At 51.8% G+C, this 23,093-nt stretch overlaps 1 protein-coding gene across 1 annotated transcript; it reads left to right on the forward strand.

Annotated features, from left to right (window-relative positions):
* Positions 1-6,052: 6,052 nt before the first annotated feature.
* BTG2 (BTG anti-proliferation factor 2) lies at positions 6,053-10,238 on the forward strand. The gene is made up of 2 exons (XM_059413144.1): positions 6,053-6,341; positions 7,638-10,238. The coding sequence occupies exons 1-2, from the start codon at positions 6,188-6,190 to the stop codon at positions 7,970-7,972; spliced, it is 489 nt and encodes a 162-aa protein (XP_059269127.1). The 5' UTR covers positions 6,053-6,187; the 3' UTR covers positions 7,973-10,238.
* Positions 10,239-23,093: the final 12,855 nt, after the last annotated feature.

The raw sequence follows: 23,093 nt of genomic DNA on the forward strand, positions 1-23,093 counted from the left end.
ACATTGCTGATAGAGACTTTCTAAGCATTGGCAACCGATTATCCAGGGTCGGGTTAAAGATGTCTACCAGACTGTGAGCCTGGTGACTAGACAAAGAATCATAATGCCATTGAGAGAGAGAAAGAAATCGGAACTGGGGGAAAAGGAAGAGAAAGATCTTGATTTGTGGCATGTTCAGATTACAATATCAGAAAAATAGTTCAAAGATGTCCAGTTCTTAATCAGAAAAAAAACAGTGTTGGGAGCTCAGCTGTAAACTTGGGGTTAGAGCTGATGGTTTGGGATTTATTCTGTATTGGGAGACAGTATAATTTTTAAAAACTCAGTATATCTCCTTGAGAAATGATAACCATCACGTGGCCTCAGAAGGGACGTGACAGTGAGGGTTAGGGACCACAGTGAACTGGTCTTAGGGGCCAGTCACCGCAGAGCTGGAGTGTGGAACCAGTGTTAACGGATTTAGGTTTTTAAGAGAAATCATAACTCTAGAGTTTAAAAAGATAAGATAGCTATCTATAGCTATCTATGTCCGAATAGCTAAATGTTGACAACGAATTTTTAAAATACTTGACGGCTCTGCAGGCCAGACAGCAGATCTCTGTGGTCAGCTGTGCCTCAGGGCTACAAGTTTGTGGCTTCTAAGCTACATGGGTGGCCTTTTGGAGAGAGAGATGAAGAAACTGGGAAGAAATCAGGGGTGTGCTGTGGGGAACATGAGCCCCCCAGGCTCCCAAGCTTACCACTGGGTGTGCCCAGGGCTTAGGCCCTGACCTTTTTAGCTTCTGGGCATCTGGTGGGCTCCCTGGTTAGCAGTGGCAAATGGAAGATGGCATCTGTCACAGATGTCTCTGTTCATTGTCTGGAAGTCAGTGGCAGCTGCTGAGGTTCTGATACTTTCCAGCTTAGATGCCACTTTGGGCGGGAGCCTGCAGCCATCACCTGGCCACACCCTGTGGCCATCTCATCCCTCTCTGGAAAGATACCCCGTACCTCAGAGCGTGTGAATCTTGGCCAGATCAGACATCCTGTTGAGCACATTCTAGACAAGGCTTACCTTCCCGATAGGAAGTGACTCTGTTGCCTATGTTAGCAGCTTTTGGTACCATTAAATCTTCTTTTGCTTCTATCTTCAGAGCAAGTGGAGGAAAGGTTACTTTTTAGCTTCCAGATTCTTCTCCACTTCTCCACAGGTTCTCAGAAACAGTCCTGAGGGACTCAGAAATTGTCGTGACCCAGGGACTAGGAAGCTGTTCACGCATTTACCTTTTGGCAAGGCTTCCTTCAGTCCAGGTGGGTATTTTCCACTTAACCCTCAACCCGAATCATCTTTGCATTCGCTATTTCTGTTCCTGTTCTCGGTTCATTCAGGGGCAGGTGAAGGGGTTTAAAGACAGAATTTTTTTTTTTTTTTTTTTTAAGACAGAAATTTTTAAAAGAGCGAACATCCTCAGTTTCATACAATCTTCATGAACAGGTTCGAAGGTCAATGTCGTTCTCTTCTGTCATTGATTCCTGTTGCTGACTGTTTACAGCCCAAACAGGCTGGCCTAGGGCTGCTCTGGAGAGGTACGACTTTGTAAGCTGACAGGGAACCCAGAAGACATCCTGGACACGACCCAGCGATGCTCGTAAAGAGTGATGAATATATTTGACACTATTTCCAGCCTGATTAGGAAGTGGGGAAGAGAGGGGCCTGGTCTTCCCAGGGTGGTGTTTCTTATCAGCTCTGGGCAGAAGAGTGAAGCTGTCACCAGTGAGGTCTGAAAAGAGGGAAGATCTTATTAGCATCTATACCAACCTCACTGAGACAGCTCCCACCCCCCGCCAAATCGACTCTCCCCGCCAAAACACACACCACCAAACACCCATACTTCATGAAATAACATTCCTCAATATATACTAGTATAAGCACATTTTAACATCTACAAACACAGAGCTGTATTCCCTCCTACCCTCAAACAGCAGAGCGCACAACACACCGAAGTGTGTACTCATTCACATATCTATATGCTGCGCTCCCTCCCCACGCTCATACACACACACAAGCACACACAAAGACACAGAAGAACTACACGCACAATGTGGGAGTGAGCTGACGTCATCTTTCTAGAATACCTCAGCCCAGCCTCTGCCAGCAGAATGGCTTCACCTCAGTGTTCCACATGTGGTCAGGAAACTGAGAGGTAACCTTGGCAACCAAGCCAAGGCCTTGGAGGCCTAACAGGATGCTGAGAAAGAAGAACCAGCTGCTTCTGACTGGAGGGAGTGGAGAGCAAGGCTTGTGTGGTGACCCCACAGACAAGGCAGAGCTGAGGCCTGAGGAGAGGGACCTTGTCCTGGGTGGGGTTTTGGCCTGAGGAGGAGTGTGGGGTGCTGCGTGTTACTCCACAGTGGGCCACATAGGTGGGCCAGACAAGTGGGCAAGATGGGCATCCAGGGTGAAGAAAGTCAGAGGGTCAGGATCACAAGGCAAAGAAATTTCTGGTCTAGAGGAGGCACAAGCTGATGTCCCCCCCCCCCCCCCCCACCACTGCCTGCCTACTTGGCAATGGATGGGGTCACAGGTCAGCACCTGTGTCAGGGCAGTTCGTGTTCAAAATTCAACTCAAGGCCCTTGGGTGGAGTGGGGAGAAACGAATGAGGAGGAAGAGGAGCAGGAAGAAGGGGGAGGGAGGGAGAGACCCACTGTCCTTATCTGATGCTCCAATTACACCTTGACTAGGCCAAGGAACGGGAGGCAGCATGCAACACGCAAAGGGAAGAAGTGAAACTTGGACTTTCGAGCTTCTAAGGACCCTGGTCCTAGCAACTGAAGGGCAATTTCAGAAAATTTCAAAAATAATTTGGACAGCTGTCGTGTATTTGCATTTATAAGAAACTGACTTTGAATCCAGATCCCGAGTTGGGTACAATTACATTGTATAGTGACTTGGGGGGAACGTTGAGTGTGGGATGAATTAAGCCTGCTCTCCCTAGGCTTGTGTGTAGAAAGGAAAGAGAATGAGTAAGGAGGGGGAGGAGGGAGTGCGCGTGCCTTCTAGTTCCTATGGATGTCCTATACAGAGTTCAGGAACTAAGCACCAGTGAGGAGGCGAAGGTACATCTGGGTAATGGGGGAGGGTCAGGGATAAGACCTCCTTGTTCCTTCCCCTCAAATGCATCCTGTTTGCCCCCAGTTTTTTGCACTATCACCTGGAATAACAGCTCTGTGGGACTATGTGGAACTGTGGGTCATGCCCTAGTAACAACAGCACAGAGGCTCCATGAAAAGGGTGCCATATTTGAAGGCGGCAGATGTGGCTCTGGCTGTAGTGAGAACTAGCTGTGTGACCTGGTGAATGATACAAAAATTTACATAAGGACAGACTTCTGTTTCCTATGGCAAAAAATATGGTCTTGTCAAAAGAGTTTTTTTTTTTTTTTTTTAAATCAGTTCTGGACAAAAGCAAAGCCCAGATCACCCAACCCTTGTCAAAGACACACCCACAAAGATGTTAAGTATTTTCAGATTTAAGTGCTGAACCACCCTATATACCTGTATAGACTTGGATCTGTTTCCCTGACTTCCTTGTGGTTGTCCTTGGTCAGTCCTGGTCTGGGCTGCACCTGGTCTCCCTGGATGATATACTGTAGGTCTTCCTGTTTCCACTCCCAGCCCTGTTTTCTGGAACGAATCATTTTGCTCTCAGCAAGCAGAGGGAAGAGTCTCATCTGGCCTCATCCTGCTCTGGGGAGGAGCTGGTGAAGAGACCATCTAAGAGATGAGCTCCAGGGCAGCCCGATGAGCTAGATGAAGCCATGGAGCAGAGTATTTGAAATCCAAACTGTCCTGGACAAATGTAGGACAAATGAGCATAGTAACCTGTTTTCAAGCAGCCTGCAGACTGTTGTTGAGATGACATCCTCTAAAAATATCCCTACTAATACCAAACAATAGATTATAAATGCTGCATAAGTAGTAGAGATGACATTAATTCTGTAGAAGGAGAATGGTCCTTGCAGGTTTTCAGGGTGGAAGATCAAGCTTCAAATGTGCCTTCAGGAGGATGGGATGGAGATTGGCACAGGTGGGAAGGAGGCAGTGAAGTGTCCAGGACATAGCGGCATGAGCCCCTGTGCAGCAGAGCCTGGTGTCTTCAGGCATCCCTGGAATGGAGGCCATGTTACAGAGTAGAGATGGGGTTCATGGGGAAAATGTTGAGGACTCTGGGCTGCAAAGCTGCTCTCATGTTAGAGAACAGTGAGGAGAATGACCCTGGGGCACACAATGGCAGAAACCTAAAAAGGTGGATGGGCCGCATTATGAAAGATCTTAATAGCAGGCAAAGGAGTTCAGAATTAATGCAGAAGACGAATGGGGGTGGAAGGTGTTTCGGAACAATGCAAGCAAAAGAGCAAGTGAAGGCAGACTTTTGGGAATGCAGCTCTCCTAACAGCGGGAAGGGTCATTTGGGGATGGGATTTGACAAGTCGACTGCAATCATCTAGATATGAAGAAGCAACAGGTCTTGCGGCTGAATCTGAGGAGCAAAGCACAAGGAGAAGTCAAAAGTGAGTGTGAGTTTGCAGGGCGGATTGCCTGGGGAAGCGATGGTATCTCCGACAGAAATGGACATCAGGACATCTCCAGGACTGGAGAAGACAGTGGGCTTGAACTGACATTGAGGTGGTGGCTGGACACCCAGGGGCGGGAGAGAGCAGGTGATAGGAGCAGCAGGATGGAAGGACACAGACTACCCAGGCACAAAAGTCAGCTGTGAAAAAGTAAAACATCAGAGCAGACAATGTGAATAGGGTTTCTCTGAGGAAGGCAAGTGGGAAGAAAAGGGAGAGGAGTGAGGGGACACAGAGAGGGAACACGGGCGGGAGGGAAGCCAGAGCACACACAGCTGGGGAAGGAGGCTGAGAAGCCTGGCATCAGGTACCCAGAAAAAGGAGGAGGGACTGCCTCCAGAGGTGGTCAGCAGGGCCCAGAGTTCCAGAAAAACAAGAATTGACAGAGGTCATTGGGTTTCATTCATTTAAAAATACATATGGAGCATCTACTATGCCAAATGTCAGGTGGGGTTAGGAGTTAGCCCCTTTGGAGGGGACATCTTCTGAGTGCCTCTGATGGTCCCAGGCTCTGAGCACAGTCCTGTGTGTGGACCCTGGAGACTGATGCTGAGTTCTTTCTCCCAGGATCCTGTGTTTACAAAAGTTTCAATCCACATTGAGAAAGAATGGGAGAGAGAGGGCTGAGGGAAGAGAGGAGATGGAGGAAGAGGGAGTAGATGGGAAAATGGATGCGGCTCAGAGCAGGCCACTCATTTAAAAATTCGGGCATTTAAAGGAAAGCGAGAGGTCGGAAGACGACTGGAGGGGACAGAAAAGTCTTACAACACTGCCCCCACCCCTACCATCAAACAGGGAACACTTGGATGCTACCAGGCAAGAGAAAAGGCATTGGTGTAGAGGAAGGGCAGAACTTGTCTGGCGGAGGTGGGATTATTGTTGAAGTAAATAGAAAACAGTCCCTATTTCCGAAGAGCCTGGAGAAACCTGTTTAACAAACACGGCAAAACCGTAAAATGGTGACAAAGAGTCTGGGTGAGTGGTTCTGACAGTGGGGATTGGAAAATGTGAGAGCCAGAAAAGGGATCGAGTGGGAGAGGTGGTATCAGCAAAGGAAGGCTTCCTGGAGGAGGTGGCCGGTGACCAAAGTCTTGAAGGACCGGCGGAGAGGAGAGATCCAGGCATTCCCAGCGCGGGGCGGACTGGGCGCAGCTTTCCTCCGTCGAAAGGCTTCAGTGCCCTCCCCGGCTCCCCTTTTCCTCCCCGCGCCACCTTTCGCCAGCCAGCCCGGCTCAGGTTCCCAGCACTGACGTCAGCGGGCGATGACCTCAGCGCCGAGGAGGCGGCGGGGGCGGGGGCGGGGCGGGGGACTAGCGGCTAGGCCCCGCCCGGCCCGGAGCGCGCGGGGCGGGGCAGGCATCTTGCCACGCCCCCATCCGCCGGCGGTAGCCAATGGGTGCCGCCGCGGGCTCCCCCGCCTCTCGGAACAGTATGAAAGGCACGTCCCGGGTGAAGTCCGGGCAGAGCCCGAGCAGCGGCCCAGCGAGCGTAGAGCAGCTGGAAGGCGGCACGTCCCATCGGCGACCTCTCACTGCTCCCCGCCGCTGCTACCTCCGTCCGAACCGCGCACGACATGAGCCAGGCCCACTGGACAGGGAAAAGAACAGACATGCTCCCGGAGATCGCCGCCGCCGTGGGCTTCCTCTCCAGCCTCCTGAGGACCCGGGGCTGCGTGAGCGAGCAGAGACTAAAGGTTTTCAGCGGGGCTCTCCAGGAGGCACTAACAGGTGAGCCCCGCCGAGGATCCTGGCTTCCGTCGAGCCCCGCCACTGGGGTTCGGCCCCGCCTTCCTGCCTGGTCCGTCTTTCCTCTCCTGTTAGGGCAGGGTTCCCCTCGCGAGCAGCACCGGGACTCGGTTTCCCTCCAGCCCCCTGGGCGGCCCGCATCGCCGCGTTCACCTGGGTCGGGTTTCGATGGATGATGGCTCTGGTGGGGCGCGTTCCTCCACGCAGACCCTTGTCCTGGAGTGCGAGCCTAGGCCCCGGCTTCTGTTCCGAGAGAGGAGGCACCTGCGGGCCTGAGTGCGAGCTCATTCCCCTTACTGAGACTTTCCAGGGGCGCTGGGGGCGAGCCAGCCCAGCCAGCCATGGGCTAATTATGGGGGAAGAAGGCACAGTTGAGTTGAGCCTTCTCAACAACTTGGATCCTCATCGTGGTTCTTCAGGCGGCACAGGGCTGCGCTGTTCCCCGGGCGGGTTGTTGACTCGTTCGGAAGTTGGAATCCCGGCCCCCTTTGTATGCTTTGGCTCCCCTTAGCCATCTGCCACCCATTATGGTACTGAGAAAGCCTTGTAGGTAGTAACTGCGCTCTGCGGGCCTGTGTGCTGGGGCGGGGGCGGCCTGACATGGGAGGTTGACAAGAGATAAGCAGGGCAGCCTGGGGAGAGAAACCTATCTCCCAGCTGTTTCTAGCTGGTTGGCCGCCAGTCTCCAGCAGCGATAGCCATCTTCAAACGTGCCCACACAGATCCTACCTTCCGAGGAGCAACATCCATTTCATTAAAAACAACCGGGTTTTCACTCCTCTCACCACTGCCAGAAGGTCTCTGGCTTTTGTAGGAGGCAGAGGGGGCCTCTGGGGCCCAGGGTGGGAGACAGAGTGACTTGCTGTGAGTCTGACAATGAGGGCTGCCTTGCTGGCCTTGCAGCTTCAGCTCATAGGTCTCCAGAGGCTCTGCCTGGACAAGTCCTCCCCAGGCTCACCCCTCCTTCTTAAACAGAGAGTGTGCCAAAAGCAATACACTAGCTACTTGGGATGGCCCCGGAGCCGTGGGACTCCCTCCCTATACACCCTCACATCCTTGTCCTAGAAGAAGTGAGGGGGGAAATCCTGTAACGTTCTCTGCTTCAGTGGCCAGAGGATTTTAGGAGGGTCCTGGAACTCCTGAGAAACCACATTGCTCACTTACAGTCTCTGGGTTCCTTCCTCTACTCCTTTCTCTTCATCCCCATCCCCCCTTGCTGTAGCCTTCACAGCCCGGCTGCTCTAACCAGGGCATCTCCCTCTTGTTCCGTCCCTGCAGAGCACTACAAACACCACTGGTTTCCTGAAAAGCCGTCCAAGGGCTCCGGCTACCGTTGCATCCGCATCAACCACAAGATGGACCCCATCATCAGCAAGGTGGCCAGCCGGATCGGACTCAGCCAGCCCCAGCTGCACCAGCTGCTGCCCAGCGAGCTGACCCTGTGGGTGGACCCCTACGAGGTGTCCTACCGCATCGGGGAGGATGGCTCCATCTGTGTCCTGTATGAGGAGGCCCCGGTGGCTGCCTCCTATGGACTCCTCACCTGCAAGAACCAAATGATGCTCGGCCGGAGCAGCCCCTCGAAGAACTACGTGATGGCGGTCTCCAGTTAGGGTCCCCTGCCGCCCCCATCAGGCACGCTACTGTACTCATTCTGCCACGACAACAGGCCACCGCATACCTCAACCTGGGGAACTATTTTAAATGAAGAGCTATTTATATATATATAAATATATATTTTTTTTTTAAGAAAAGGGGAGGAAAAAAAAAAAACCAAAAGATTTTTTTTAAAGAAAAATCCTTAAAGGGAGCTGCTCAGAAGTGGCCTCCCCAGGTGCCTTTGGAGAGAACTGTTGTGTGTGCTTGAGTCTGGGACCCAGTGCCTGCCTACGGGAGGGGGCGAGTCGTGAGGGGGCGGACCTGACAGGGGTGAGGTGGGAGAAACTTGGCTGGCCCCCCAGGAAGATGTGAGAAGGGAGCAAGCAAGGTTAGCAACTGTGAATGAGAGTGGCCAGGATCTGGCGTGCGGCGGGGAGAAGAGAGACTGAGTTCAGACCTCTCTCTCCAGAGCAGGATACCTGCCTGCACCCCTGGGCCCTCTCCTCCTCAGGGGCATTCAAGCCTGGACTTCAATTATGCTATGTTACCTAATCTTCTCTTCTATTTTTCCGGGGAGATCTAGGGCAGAAAGTGAAAAGTCCTCTCCCAGTTACTTCTATCCTAAGCAGCTTTTCTTGAAATCATGACTTGTTTCTGATCTACACTCAGGGGCCTGTAGATGTTGCTTCCCAGGCAGGAAACAGAAAGCTTTTTGTTTTGTGGGGTTCATGGGGGGTAAGGCAGGAGTTAGAGGTTATTGGGGTTGGGACGAAAGGGTACCCTGCACAAAACCTTGGCTTTGCTATGTGCTGCTCTGTGCGGGGGTGAATAACTTGGGGGTGGTTTGCAATGGAATTTTGGGACCCAAAGAGTATCCACTTGGGGATATTTGTTTTTGGCCAAACCCTTCTTTTTGGAACCACACGAAACTCCTGATGCTGCCGCCATTACCCCTTCGAAAGTTGACTCAAAAGCTACGGGGATCTCCAGGTTCTTTATTACTGCCTTCTTTTGCAAAGCACAACACTCCTCCCTGACTCTCCCACTCTTGTCCCCTTCTTGTTGGGTCATGGAGCTGCCCAACTTTCCAGAACAAGAGCTCTCACTCACTGTGCAATATGGCCTCCTGGATCCCAGGAGAGTCTGAAGGAGAACTGCTTCCCAGAACCTCCTGGTGCCCTGGAGGACTTAGGAAACTCTCCCTCCTCCCCCATGCTCGGGACTCTGGCTGGCTGGTCAGCCTTGCAGGAGTTCCTTGGCTGAATGGGAGAATGCCCCAAGTCCTGCAACTACTTGGTATTCTTGTAGGGCTGACACTAAAAGCCACAATCCTGGGCATTGCTTTTTTTTTTCTTTTTTATGGTTTTTTTTTTTTTCTCCCCCTTCCGTGGTGCTCAGAGCACCCGTGGGGAAGTTGTTGTCTCAGTACAATCCAAGTTTGTCTCTAGACTTGTGCAATATTTACTGTTCTGGGTTGGAGCCCATGGAAGTCCATACTGGGAAGAAACCCTTCCTTCGGTTTTTCAGTGACATTAGCAAGGAGTCCCTCAGAAGGTCTTGAGTTTTCCAACCCGAATCACTTTAGAAGGGTGTAGCTAGAGCATCTGGTCGACCTGGCACCCCTCCTACGACAGCCTACCTGGCTGTTGCCCCTTAGTGAGGAACTTTTCTCCCTAACCATCCCCCACCCCAGGGGTCCCTGCTCCACAGTCAGTTCCCTTCCCTGGATTCCTGAACTAGTCAGTTCTGACACAAAGGTGCTATTTACCAAACACTCTCCCCTACACACCCCATTCCTGCCAGGTCTGCCCCCTTTTCAACTCTAGACTCCAAGCTGCCTTCCCAGACCCTGCTTCCAGCCTTTCTTGCTTTAAAGATAACTTCAGGCCCGCAGACCCAAGAGCACCTTTTCTGGCCTGTGGGTGGAAATGAAGCTGTGAATCCCCACAGACTGTGGTGTTGCCTCTTGTCTACAAACAGGCCCCTGCCTTTTTCAAAGCAGCCTCACGGTCTCGTGCTTCATCTTCTCTCATTTTTTGTTTTTTTCTTTTTTGATGTTCACTTTAAAAACAGCAAAACACCCAGAGCTGGACTGTTGAGCAGGCCTGTCTCTCCTATGAAGTAAAAATAATAGTCGTACATTTGTAAGCTATATTCTGACAGAAAAGTCAAAGGTTACTAATTGTATAATAGTGTTTTTATATGGAAGAATGTACAGCTTTATGGACAAATGTACGCTTTTTTTGTTGTTGTTACTTTAATAAAAATGTTGCAGTTGAAGCCGTGTGGTTTAGAGAAGGTCGCATTCCCACATCACTGAGCCTTTCCCTTGGAATCAAATCCTTTCTTGGTGTCTCAGTGTTTCCCTTCAGTGACCCCCGAAGGCCTATAGCATGTGGCTTGTATAAAAGAAAAATCTAGTTGTGTGACTCCTTCCTCCGTCCTTTAATGCATGTTCTCACTTCCCTGTGACCTTACTGGACGGGCCGGGGTTCTAGACTGAGCACTCCGGAGTCTGGCCAGGTCTCCTGCATCTGTTCTTGCTGGGCCTCAGCTGTGCTCACACATTTGCTCATTCAGCATGTGTGACCTGTCCGTCCACACGAGGCACAGAAAATAATACACTTGATTGGGACTTATAGCCCGAGTCTCAGACTGAGATGGTGAGCTGGGGACCCCGAACCTGTTCCCAGGCTGGGGCAGAATTGTCAGAAAGTTCCAGGTCCAGGCTCTCTTGTCATCTCTGGGATGGCCATTTGGTACCTCCGTTCCTATTAGACAAAAACAGCTGGGCCGCAGTATCTGGGCCTTGCATACCGAGGCTATACCAGTCGCTAAAGAGCAGCTACTCCCGACAGCAAAGATTTGTTACCAATTTATTACTCCCCCTGGCCATGTGGATCAGACATATGCAAGGAAATAAGAGCAGCCTTCATCATCTCAGGCTCCTATGTTCTGTCCATGAGGCTTGACACAGGCTTCAGCACCCCCCACCCCACTTAGGAGCTCAGCATTTCCCACGGAGATCACCAGGACATCATGGACCTGGGCTAGTTTTGTTTTTGTTTTTGTTTTTTCCTAGCCAGCAGTGGGCTGTATTTAAATTAAATTTTAAATATATTGATTCATGAACAGAACCATTCCCCCCCCTCCATCAACACATGCTTCATTTCACACTTCCATGATCCTTGTCAATGAACTTGTGGTTGACCGAGGTGTCTAGATGGCCGGGGGACCGGAGAGGCTGTGTATGGTACAGTCGGCGGGTAGAGGAGGCAGGAGATGGGGTTGGGGGAAGCCGGCTCATCTGTCTCACAGATAGACTTGATTATAGGGACCCACTTGTGTCAAGAGGTTATTTGAAGGAATGGTCGCATTTTTGTCGGCGGCTTTGAACACAAATGTCCTAGGCACTTGTTTGTAAGGACCCGCCTTGAGGGATGTAAGGAAGGGGTTAGGGATGCATTTTTGTCCATCCTGGTGTTTTATTCTTGTCAGCACCTATCTTCTTGTCTCCTAACAGGCTCCACTCGTGAAGATTTCATTGCGTTCCTACTCTCTAGCAGAAAGCCTGAAAGGGAGGGCTATCTGGAGGCCAAAAGGACATATCATTACCCACCAGTCTCCAAGCTAGGGTGACTGCAGAACGGCAGACTGATCTGGGGGTTGTTCGCGGCTCCTGGTAGCCTGACAGTCCCTCAGTGGACATGGGAGTGTTCTGTGACCAAGCACGGTCTTTTTTACTGTAGATCTGGCCCATTTCAGCAGGGGTGGGGAGTACCCCTTGGCCAGCTGGGGGTCCAGGGGCTGTGGACCCGAACGAACAGTTCGAGGAGTTGTAGCTGATGGGTCTCATGTGTTCAGGGACTGGGCGTTGCTTGGTCCACTCTGCTCCCCGTTTCCCCACTTGGTACACCTCGCCCTCCTGGGAGACCTGTGCTCGGTCAGCTGTTTCTGGATGATATCACACTGTCCAGAGAGTGTAGATGGGGCCTGGGAGCTGTGGATTAAGAGCCCATCCCAGATTCTGATAAGGACATGTGGGTGGGGGAGGCCTTGATGCTTCAACAAGCAAGCCCAGGGGGGAAGAAAGCCTCCCCTGGGAGTCTGACATCGCCTCTGGAACAGCCTCTCGTAAGCCAAGGCACCGAGGGCCTCCTGGCTTCCAGGGCCACACTGGCCCGGAGGCCCAGCGAAGCATGATCCCACAGAAGGAGTTCTGCACCGGGAGGGAGAATAGATGGGTTGTCGCTCAGGTTCTTCCTAATGAGCTGTGTGAACTTGGACAAGCCCCTCAATTTTCCTCTCAGAAATTAGGGAGTTGGATTAGATGACCTCTGTTTCTCTCTTTGGCTTTTGATTCTAAGTCATCTCCATTATCCTAGCAATCATGGAGGGCAAATGAGCCCAATTATGATCATTATTTTCAATTAGATGAACTGGAAGGTCACTTGGGTTGGGATGTGGAGAAATATACCTCCCCTTGCTTGACTCTGACTCTGGCCCATGATAAGCTTTTGATGTCACGCACAGTGAGACAGTGCTGCGGAGGTCAGCAGCTCAGGCAGTGGGGTAAGGTTGTCGGGGGTCTGATCTTACCTCTACTGCCCAGCTCCTGGCTCTGCCACCTGGAGCAAGTTACTTCACCCGGCCTCCATTTCCCCATTTGTAAAATGGGAGTAAGGATAGAACCATCTCAAAATGTTGAGAAGGATTAAATGAGGTCTAAACCACTTAGAATAGCTCTTGGCATGTTTAAGTACTCTACAGGAGAACTGTAGTTTTAAGTAGAAGTTAATCTGAATTGGGAGATGACTAAGGACACTCTGACATTCTGGTAACCAGGAGGAAACCATGTATTTAAGGAGTATTTCTATTAGAGTCTCCCTGGAGGGCGGCAGTTAACAACATCGGAGCAACCTTTGGCCTCCCCCACTGAAAGATGATTTTCAGTCCTTTGCTGAAAAGTCTTCACAGCCCAGGGGCATCTGTCTGGCTCAGTCAGTAGAGCATGTGGCTTTTCATCTCCAAGTTGTGAGTTCAAGTTCCACCCTGGGTGTGGAGCCTACTTAAAAAACAAAAAAAAACAAAAAACAAAAAAAACAGCAAGTCTTCAGAGTCCAAGAGCCCTTCCTGATGTCATGGAACCCAGAGGACGTACTCCCAAAGTCTATGCAGAACGAATGAATGCACTCATGCCTGATCTCTGCCATTTTTGCCCAAATGTACCATGTCCTCCCCGCCAGACATTTGCCCTTCTTAGGAGGAGGGGAGCTCTGACCTCTTGGCTCCGTGAGCTGCTTGTGGATTAATACCAAACTGGACTCTGTGCTCATTCACACACACAGTGGGTGGGGAGATAGATTTTCCAATAACAACTTTGCTTATCTCCATCCTGCCCACGGGTGGAATCACACCCACGCGTTCCTTCCGGGAAGAGAGAGAAATGGGGAAGCTGAGAAGGGCAAGCCTGGTGAGTTCTGGAGAGTTCTATACCCTCTGTACCACTTTTTTGCAGAGCTGGCATGAAAAACATCTGAACTCAGTCTAAGCGGCTCTCAGGGCCCCGGATAATGATCTTACACAAACAAGCATGCTGAGATGGGTGGTCTATCCTTTTTTGCAGCTTTGACAGGGGTCTGCTGCTCTGGGCCCCCACAGCTCCAAGTCATTTTGCTCCCAGTTGAAGTGGCTCTCCCACTCTCCACCCCTGTTCCCATAAACGAGGGCAGGCCTTTATTCAATCCTTGTCCAGCAAACCTGTTGGGCTGCCAGAGCACATCAGATAAGGTGATGTTATAGCTGGGCAGGTCAGAGCGAGGGCTACTTTCTATACCCACACCGGCAGGAAGGGGCTGTTTAAACTTCGGTGGGCACCAGAGGAGCAAAGGTACGGCCAGGTCAGCAGTGAAGAAGGGCAGCCAGACAGAGACTGCCATGAACACAGAGAGTGAGCTCAGGCTTTGTCTGAAAAGGACCCTGCCCTTTAGCTATAGTCTGCTGTGCTCCTGGGAGACCAATGATACCGGACGCTGTGATTTTTCAAGAGAAATCTGAAATAGAGACTTTTATTTCACATCTACCTAAGTTCTAACGATGACAACTGATTTTTTTTTTTTTTAAGTGGTAAACTGCTTTTAAGTACTTATTTGCCTAGGTTTCTCGTTGGTGACTTGTGATGTGTTAGACCACCGGGGTGGGGGGCGGGGGGAGGTAGGGCTTTCTGACCCCAGCCCCCATACTAGGATGAGGCTGTGCATCGAGGACATCAATGGCACGCCATCACCATGCCTGTGATCTCTTGAAGGAACTTCCTAGAATGTTCCGGATAGGACCGAGGGCATACATGGGGCCTCTGCTTCCCCTCCAAGGATTACATTAGAAGCAGTTCAGCCCACTCTCAACTGGTGCCCATTAACTCAGGCCTCTCAGTCTTTGCTCAAGGAATATTCTGACTCCTCCTATCTACCTACTTTGGTTAACTCTCATCTCTCAAGCTTTAGATCTTCTCTTCCAGCTTTTCAAAGACATTGTTCCTTCCCATGCTACCCAGTTTTTTCCTCTGTCCTAGTCCTTCTAACCCTGAATTTACTGCTAGAATGCAGGCCAGAGACCTTCCCTGAGCATTGTCTGGTGCTTAGTAAGTATTAGTGAATTTTGGTTGAACAGGTGAATGTTAAAGTTGCCAAGAGTGGAGGCTAATTGATGAAAGGAATTTGGGGAAGGAGTGGAAGAAAAAAAATCAAGTCTGTTTAAGGTGTGCCAGCCAAGGGTCCCAGCTCAGAATGGCTAACCTGTGATCTCACCTTCTTAAGAAAACAATCCTTTGAATCTTGCAGGCTCTTAGGTCTCTAAGCACCTGCTATTGAAATGTAAATGTTACTTAGAGAGGGGTGGACACACTTTAAATCATAATGTAGGGGAACCTCAGTTATCAATTAACTCCCTAAAGTGGGTTTACCCAGAAGGTAAGGTCATCTGGACAGAAGGCTGGGCTATGATGTGTGGGGAAGGAATTCTGACCACGGTAGCAGGATAGGGAGAACTCACTTCAGAGAACTCACTTTGGAGGCCAGCTGCTGGGTGGTAGAAACACCCCCAGTCTTAAGAGTTGGGAAATAGGGGCCCTAGCTTTAGGTCTGACAAAAACTAGTACTGGATTAGTCTTTGACATTTTAGACTAATCTCTTCCCTCTTCTGAGCCTCCGTTTTCTCATCTGTAAAATGAGTCACTGGTGCTGAATCACCTCTCACCATCCCATTTCCATTTTCAAACAGAGCAGGAAAATCTCGGACTCCTCTGTGCTGTGTACTCCCAGGTCCTACCATGTCACACTTAAGGTAACACAACAGCCTTCCACACACCTCCCTACGGGGCCCAGCCAGCAGCCCAGGGCCACCGAAAACTTCATTTTCCTCAAGCCATTCCCTTTCTGCTGCCTTCCTTTGCCGTTTTGAGTTCCAAAATGGGGATACAAGGCTCTCCCAATCTTTCCAACCCCAGACACCCTGGGAAGTGGCCTCACAATGCCAGGACCCCCTACCTTCTCAATTCTCTGCTTCTCACCTTTCCTCAAGCCATGGCCACATCTCCAAGGCTCTCTACCCTGCCAGTTACAGCGGCCGCAAACCACTTGTGTAAGTACTCTGACCTACTTTCCTCTAGGACAGGAGCCGGTGCTGGGCACTGAACACTGGCTGTTCCCACGCACTCTGCCGGGGGCCGTATACACAAAGTCTCTCCCTTGTGGCCCCCACAAGGACCCTGGGAGATGCTTCAGGCTCAGGCTCACAGACAAAGGAGGCAAAGCACCAGTAAGGACAGGGGGCAGTGGTGGAAACAGATTTATCTGGATGTGTCTGTCTCCAGAGTCCATGCTTTTTCCCCCTTCACCTGCCACCTCTCTGAGATGTCTTCCCTGAATAACTCCACTGAGCTCTTGAAAAACAGTCTCACCTGGAGGCTTTTCAACACTGATACCTATGGTTTTAAAGTGCTTACACTTTCACAATAAATTCCTTATTCCAGGACCTCTTAATGATGTACACACATCGCTTATTACTGTTTACATCCGGATAACAAACACGGTCAGCACATCTCCACAAACAGCTTGGGGTTGATGTCTGGAGGCTTTGCAAGCTCACGTCCCCTCTCCGACTGTCAGCACACACGCCCCCCCCTGGGAAGGACACTTGCCTTCTATTTCTCTTCACGCCCCTGTGTGGGGCCCAGGCCTCAGTGTGCGCAGTCTGAGGGCGCTGGCCCTTGAGTGAAAGGCTGTGGTTGAGTAAACTGTGTCTGACCCTCAGGTGGCTGTGGGTCCCGCGCCTTCTCACCGCCCCCTTCCACTCTTCCCACTGCGGAGGCAGGAAGGAAGGTGCCCACTCTGGGAGTTTCCTAAGAGGGGGTGAGGGAGCCCCCCGTGGGCTGGGGCCCCTGCGGACCCACGTGGCTCCCAGCTCATGGTCTGCCAGCGTGTTCTTGGGCCCATGCTGGTGGTAGGGCTTGCCTGGCTCTCCGGAATCCAGTCTGTTCCACCCAGAGCCACAACCACTTGAAGTCGAGAGCAGTGAGCTGGCAGAGACCGAGGCAGATCTAGATAAGGCTGGAAATACATGGAGACTTTTCTTTGGAATAGGCTTTCACAGGACGTGGGCGGCTACCTTCCCACCGGGATGGACTCCGTTTGAAAGGGAGGAGACCGCGGGAGGTGGGGGTGGGGTGGGGTGGAGAGGGGCGGAGGCAAAGCCTTCTGAGCCTTCTCTTCTTTATGGGTGTTCTTGCCCTGGTTCTAGGAAAGCTGGCTCTGGAGGGGACGATCCCTTTACGGGGATTGGTGGGGGAGGGGAGGGCGGACGGCGGGGATTGGTGGGGGAGGGGAGGGCGGACGGCGCGGCAGTGACCTTGCATTTGAGCAACTCAGCGGCTCTTTCTCAGCAGCCAGTGGGGGCCAGAAGTGCAACTAAGCACCTGAGCACCCCCCCACCCCCAGCTCCTCACAGGCCCAACTCCTCTGGCAAACTCTTTCTTCTTTCGGGTGGAGGTCCCCCTGCCAGCTGCCCTCTCCTCCAGGTGTTTCCTGTGGGCCCTTTGTTTGCCGGCGGGGTGGCTGAGGGCGGGGGCGGGGGGGGGGCGTCTCTTTGGGCCTCCTGTTAGCCAATGGCCGCCTGCGGAGGGGAAGCCGGGGCTCCTGTATCTGGGGAGAACCGACCACAGGCAGCAGCTGCCTCCCAACACCTGCCCTACTGCGAGTCTGTAAACAGTGCGGGGCCCAGGAGGCTTCCTCCGCAGAGCAGGGCGGAGGGGGCGGGGCGGGGCGCGGCGGGGTGTGTGTGTATGTGTGTGTGTGTGTGTGTGTGTGCAGACCAAAGGGGGTCATTTCCCAAATGGATTGTACAGAAGCTTCCCACCCCAGTTCTCCTTTCCCCAGAGGAGGAGTCAAGGCCTAAAGTGTGGGTCATCCCAGGAACCTTAGGGCAAAGGACTCTAATCCCTACTGGATAAGCCCAGGCAGTACTGGGTCACCCTCCGTTGTCCACCTGCCACGAAGTGGATGGCATTGCTTCTCGAGGGGAAAGCCAAGAGCAGCCAGGTAAAGCTGAAATGACTGCACACCCCATCTTCACCAAGCCCTCCCCCCAGCACCCCCCCCCCCGCCCCCCCCAAGCACCCACACCCCCAGCCGGTTGGTGCAAAGCCACATGCTGTCTTGGGTTTCTCGCGGGCCTTATTTGTGGTTCAGGTTTCTCAATTTCGGCTTAAATAATCCAGTCATCTGGATGATTATTTTATTTATGTCTCCCTGTCAGATTATTGGTCCCTGGGGAGCTAGGCTGTTTGGCTGCTACATTTTATCTCCAGCACTTGCACGGGGGCCCTGGCACGTGGTGGGCTCACTACAATACTGCAAATGAATGAAGGGATGTTCCCTTTCTCATCCCTTTCTGTCTTTGTTTGTGGTGGGCCAACAGAATAACAATAATAGCACCTGCGAACATTCACCGTGTTCATAATCTCGTTAAATCCTCAGAAACCCAGGCACTGATACTATTACTGTTTAACTAGAGAAGAGGAGACCCAGGCTCTGGAAGGTGAAGCCCAGGATCTACAGGTGTACCGCTACTGAGTGGTGGAGCCAAGTTCAAATCCAAAATGAGAAATGAGAAACTAGAAGAAAAATGAAGCCACAACTGGACCCATGGCTTCTTCTAATTCTTCCTGCCCTTCCTCAGTGCTCTGGTCTGCTGGACTCCAGGAACTTCTACACAAGGCCACAGTTCACATTACAGAAAGTCAAAAAAGATCAGAAAAATCTGAGATCTCAATCTTCCACATCTTTAAGTGCAAGCTCGGGTTGTCTCTCCTCTATGAAATCCTTGCCATTTGTCCTGAAGGAACTTTACAAAAACCTTCTGAACTCTCAAAGGAAGGATTTGCTGCTCCCTCCCTCCCCAACTCCCAGATGGGGTTTTGTGTCCATATGTCTTCCATGAATTTTCTTTTTTGTTTATGTATCATATTTCCAATCGACTACAAGCCCCTAGAGATCACCTCTGAATAACATCTGAGTCTAATACAGTACCTGGGTCTGAATCTGACAGCAAGAGGGCTGGGGGACAAGGTCTTCTGTTCTAGGTCCTCCCGTGACCAGCCCCTCCTCTGCCCTTTGTGCCTTTCCAGTTGGAGACATCTCAATCCTATAGGAACGAACCAACCAGATGGATTGCTTCATCCCTCGCCACTGATTTCCCAGCCCTGGTGCAAAACACAGGAACTCCCTGTGTTCATTGTGACCCACTTCCTTTCTTCCCTGGACCTGCCAGGGTGGAGGCTTAGGTCCCAGTGGCTTCTCTTGTTTTTCCAAAAGGCAAACAACCTCCCTGTCATCGTTGCTGCTTGACCAAGAGACTTTCCCCGTGTCACCTCCCAGGCGGGGAAAACAAAAAATGGAACGCTGAGGGTGTCGTGGCATGAGATTCAAAGACAAGGTGGAACAGGACATACATGCACTTGTTAAAATTATAGTATTATTGGAAGGTGAGGGATTGGAGTGGATCGACGCTGAGTTTGGAGTCCAGGGTCTGTATCTGGAGTTTCGTACGGGGCCAGCTGTGTGCGATGACTTGGAAGACCTTTTCTCTTGGTTGAGTGGCAGCTTTTGGTCTGCCCTTTGATGTCCTAAGATGGGTCCTTGGGAAATGCCCAGGGTTCGGGGAGGGCAGAGATGAGGAAATAAAGTTTTTGTCCTTAGGGTATCGCCAGTGCAAAGGAGGTAATGGGATAATTACATACGAGATTAAATAGAAATGACACAGAACGATGCATGACACAGAAGTACGTGCCCAGATGGTTGTTAGACACATGGAAATGGTCAGGGATGGGTGAGGTTAGCTTGAGTGAGGATTGGGAAAGAGAGATGTTTTGAGAAATGCCTTTACTATCTTCTGCTGGAAAGAAGAAGCCCAAACCAGCTGAGCACAGTCACCTTTGCCAACACAAACAACAGGAGGTCAGGTGGGTGGATGGATGGGCAGGGGCATGAAGGCAGGTAGGGGGAGAGTGGAGAGCTCTGTCCTCTGTGTCCCTGGGCAGCAACTCTGCTCCATCCCCTCTCCTCATCCCCCAACCCAGGACCCCCCTCCCCCAGCACCACCAGACCACACCTTCTGCAGAAAATACAATGGTGGGTACAGTTTAGCCCAGAGGCAGCCCTGTGGCCTCAGAATCATAATTTTGCGTTTGCTACACTTTTATTGTTTTAAGAGCAAGGAATGGTTGCCCTTTGCTTTGATTTTTTTGAGATCTCTTAGCCCCTTAACCTAAAGTTCCCCCTAAGCCTCCCTAATGGGGCTGGGCTGATGCTGGAAGACAGAGAGAGAAGGGAGACAAAAATTGGAGACTCAAGAGCCTGGTGCGTGGGTGGGGTAAGCGGGGAGAGCCTCCATCATTGCTGGATAAAAAAAGGATCTTTGTATCGCCCTAGACCTTTCTGCTTTCAACTGCCTCACAAAAGAACAGGTATGAAGTACTTTAAAAATGTTGAAAGTGCCATGCCCAGTCTACCTCCTGGGAGGTATGGGAGCGGGGAAATTGAGAGTAAAGCCTTATATTTGCACAGCTTCCCCTGTGTAGAGAACATCGGATTGCACATCAGCTTACTATCCAGGGCGCTGGGAGGCAGAGGCCGCAGGTGATTTTTACCCCCCGCCGACAGAGAGAAAACTGGGACTCCAACCACGGGGATGACCTGTCCAAGTTAAACAACAACCAGATGGTGAGCTGAGAGCAGAGTCGGGTCCTCTGATTCCTGGTCCACTCTTCTCCGTGAGCTTCTGACGTTGGAGAGCGTGTGCGGATTATTTTGACGGGATCCCATTCTAGAACAACTCGAACTTGATTATTTAATGGCAGAAGACCCTGATCCCACTGTGTTCCACCTGTCCCAAGGCCCTGGATTGTCCATTTAACTCTATTTCTGAAGAGGCAAAACAATGCCTAGTCAAGGGATTTTGCGACACGAAAGCCTCAAAGCCCTGAACTCCCGTGGCCCAGCCCGGCTGCCCCACATTGAGGTGTCCCTTCCCCGGCGGGGCCAGGGCCTGGCTCTGCAGGGAGTTGGCCAGAAGCCACGGTGGCAGAGCCTCCCCAGAAGAGGACAGATGGGCAGGCTGGCCCCAGCGCCAGTGCTTTGAACAACCTTTTTGTTTTCCAGCCAAACATCCAGTCTCAGTTCCCTGCCATCCCCCCAACTCCCTGCCCCCCCCCCCCCCCCCCCCCCCCCCGCAAGCCCCGCCAACGTGTGCGTGTCTTTGGGCTGGCTCTGGAGGGATGGCGGCTGTTCTTTATGACCCGGAGCCGATGAAAGAAGGCTGGCAACTGTTGCCATCTGTGGGATGTCCTCAGGGACATTCTGGCCCATTCACTCCTTCACGCACCGCTGGGCTCCGGCCTTTGTTTGGTTGGCTGGCCCTGGGGCAGGGGTGGGGTGGGAGGGGCCTTCTGTTAGGGCAGTTGAGGGAGGCAGCGAGCTTCTTTGTGTCTGGACCAAACTTTCAGTGACTCACTAAGATAATTTGCATGAGGACGCTGCCCAAGGCCCGAACCCCTCAAGTGATTGACAGCCACCTCCCCTCTTCTGCCTGTAGCTCCCTGGGGTTGGAGAACATGACCCCCGAGCTCCTCTGCAGGGCTAGGGAGTTGGAAAAGCCACTCTGGTTCTCTCTCTCTGTCCCCATCCCTTTCCCAGCTCCATATGGGGCTGGTGTCTTCCTCTCTCCCCACCCCCATCCATCTCTTAGAGTTCCTCGCTTTTTGTTTGGTTTCTGTGGCCTGGCAGAGGGGCCTGAGCAGGAGAAAAGGCCCATTAGCTGCCCGACAGCTGAGTAGGAAAAGAAAGGAGCTGAATAGAGCCAGTGGGGTTGGCAGCCGTCCAAGCCAGCTCCTGGTCTTTGAATAACACCCCAGGCCAGGGGCTGGGATCAGAGTGGGGGAGGCTTTGGGGCATTTAATTATTTAAAGGTCTCAATAAAAGGAGTTAAGTCCCTGGGGAAGGGGGAGGCTAGGCAGATGGTGTGGCCAAGGATCTGGGAATCTGGGTGCTGGTGAGCCAAGATAGGGGTGGGGGAGGTAGGGAGTGCTGAGCCAGAGGTCGGAGCTCAGGCTGTAAGAGGGCTGGAGGAAGTGAGTCGGGGATTGCTCTTCAGACCACAGCAGTGGCCCACAAGTAGCTTTTCCCTACACCGGGTGGGAGTAGGGGCTTAGCCTTTCTTTCCTGAACTCCAGCCACCCACCCCAGCCAACCTCAAAGTTCACATCTGCCCTAAGTGAGGTCCAAAGCTGGAAAGTGTGGGGCTCACCCCTTTACCTCTCTACTGGCACTTAGGGATGGTTCAGATGGATTCAACAGCAGTGATCGGGGCTGGGCAGATGGATGGCAGGATTTTCCCTTCAGCCAGCCCTCCCTTCCTCCCTCTTTCCCTCCCTTTCTCCTTTCCTTCTCTTTCTTCCCTTCCCTTCCCTTCTTTCTTCTTCATAGTAAAATTCATATATCATAAAATTCGCCATTTTATCTGGTTTCATTCTATATGGTGAGACCATACAGTGAGTCCGTGAAAGTACTGATGAGGCAAATACTTGGAGTTCCTGCTCTTGGGGGCAAACCCATCGCAGACATTTTCTCTGACAACATCGCAGTTAGGGCTCCATCATGAAGATCAAGGTCAGATGGGCCCCCTAGGTGGAAACATACTACCTAGGCTCCAGTCTGGCGTTGCCATTTACTAGCTCTGTGACCACAGGCAAGGTACTTCTCAATGCCTCAGTTTTCTCATCTTTAAAATGAGCATAAAATATAGTGTCCATTCTGTGTTGTAGAGGGAATTAATACGTGAGAAGAGCTTAGAAGAGTGCTTGGATCTTAGTAAGCACAAGGTTTTATTAAATTTTAATATTACCCTTTCCAGCCCAGGAGAACTTTATGTAGGTTACACAATGGAAACTGAGAGAAACAGGGCATTTGGGAATTGGAACAGGGCATCTGGGAATTGGGAATGAGGCCAAAGGAGAATTTGGCGAGGACAACATTTTACTTCCCCTTTCTCCCATTTGTAAGGAGCTGTGGTTAGAAATACCGTCACAGTGCGGCTCCGCAACCCCCTTCCCACCTGCACCCCTCTTCCACCTTCCCCAGACTGAGCCAACAGCTGTAGGTCCTCAGGGCTCCGAGACCTTCCGGTCCAGACCCTTGCTGTGTGGCATTTGGGGCAATACCGTTAGCCCCATTTTACCGGTGGAATAACCAATCCAAAAGGTCAGGGCGCTTGAGATTTGATTCTTTTGCTTCCTGGGGCTCTTGTCACTCTCCTTAGCCCCTCGCAGACTGCCAGATTACCCGGCATGAGGCGGTCACTGTGGGACACACACCGAAAGACAGCCTCTTTGTTAGCACGGCTTCATGTCTTCCCTTGCCCTGCCTGGTGGGGTGTGTTTTCCGCACCTGCCAGCGGAGGCAGTTCTCTCGTCCTCAACCTGTCTGGGGGGCAGTGGCGCTGTCTTTCAGCCCGGGACAGCGGAGGATCCCACCCGGGGCCGTCTGGAATCAGAGCTGCCTGGCAAGGGTGGAGAGAGGGCAGGCT

This window comes from Mustela nigripes, chromosome 10, assembly GCF_022355385.1.
Source record: "Mustela nigripes isolate SB6536 chromosome 10, MUSNIG.SB6536, whole genome shotgun sequence".
NCBI classification, from domain to species: Eukaryota; Metazoa; Chordata; class Mammalia; order Carnivora; family Mustelidae; genus Mustela; species Mustela nigripes.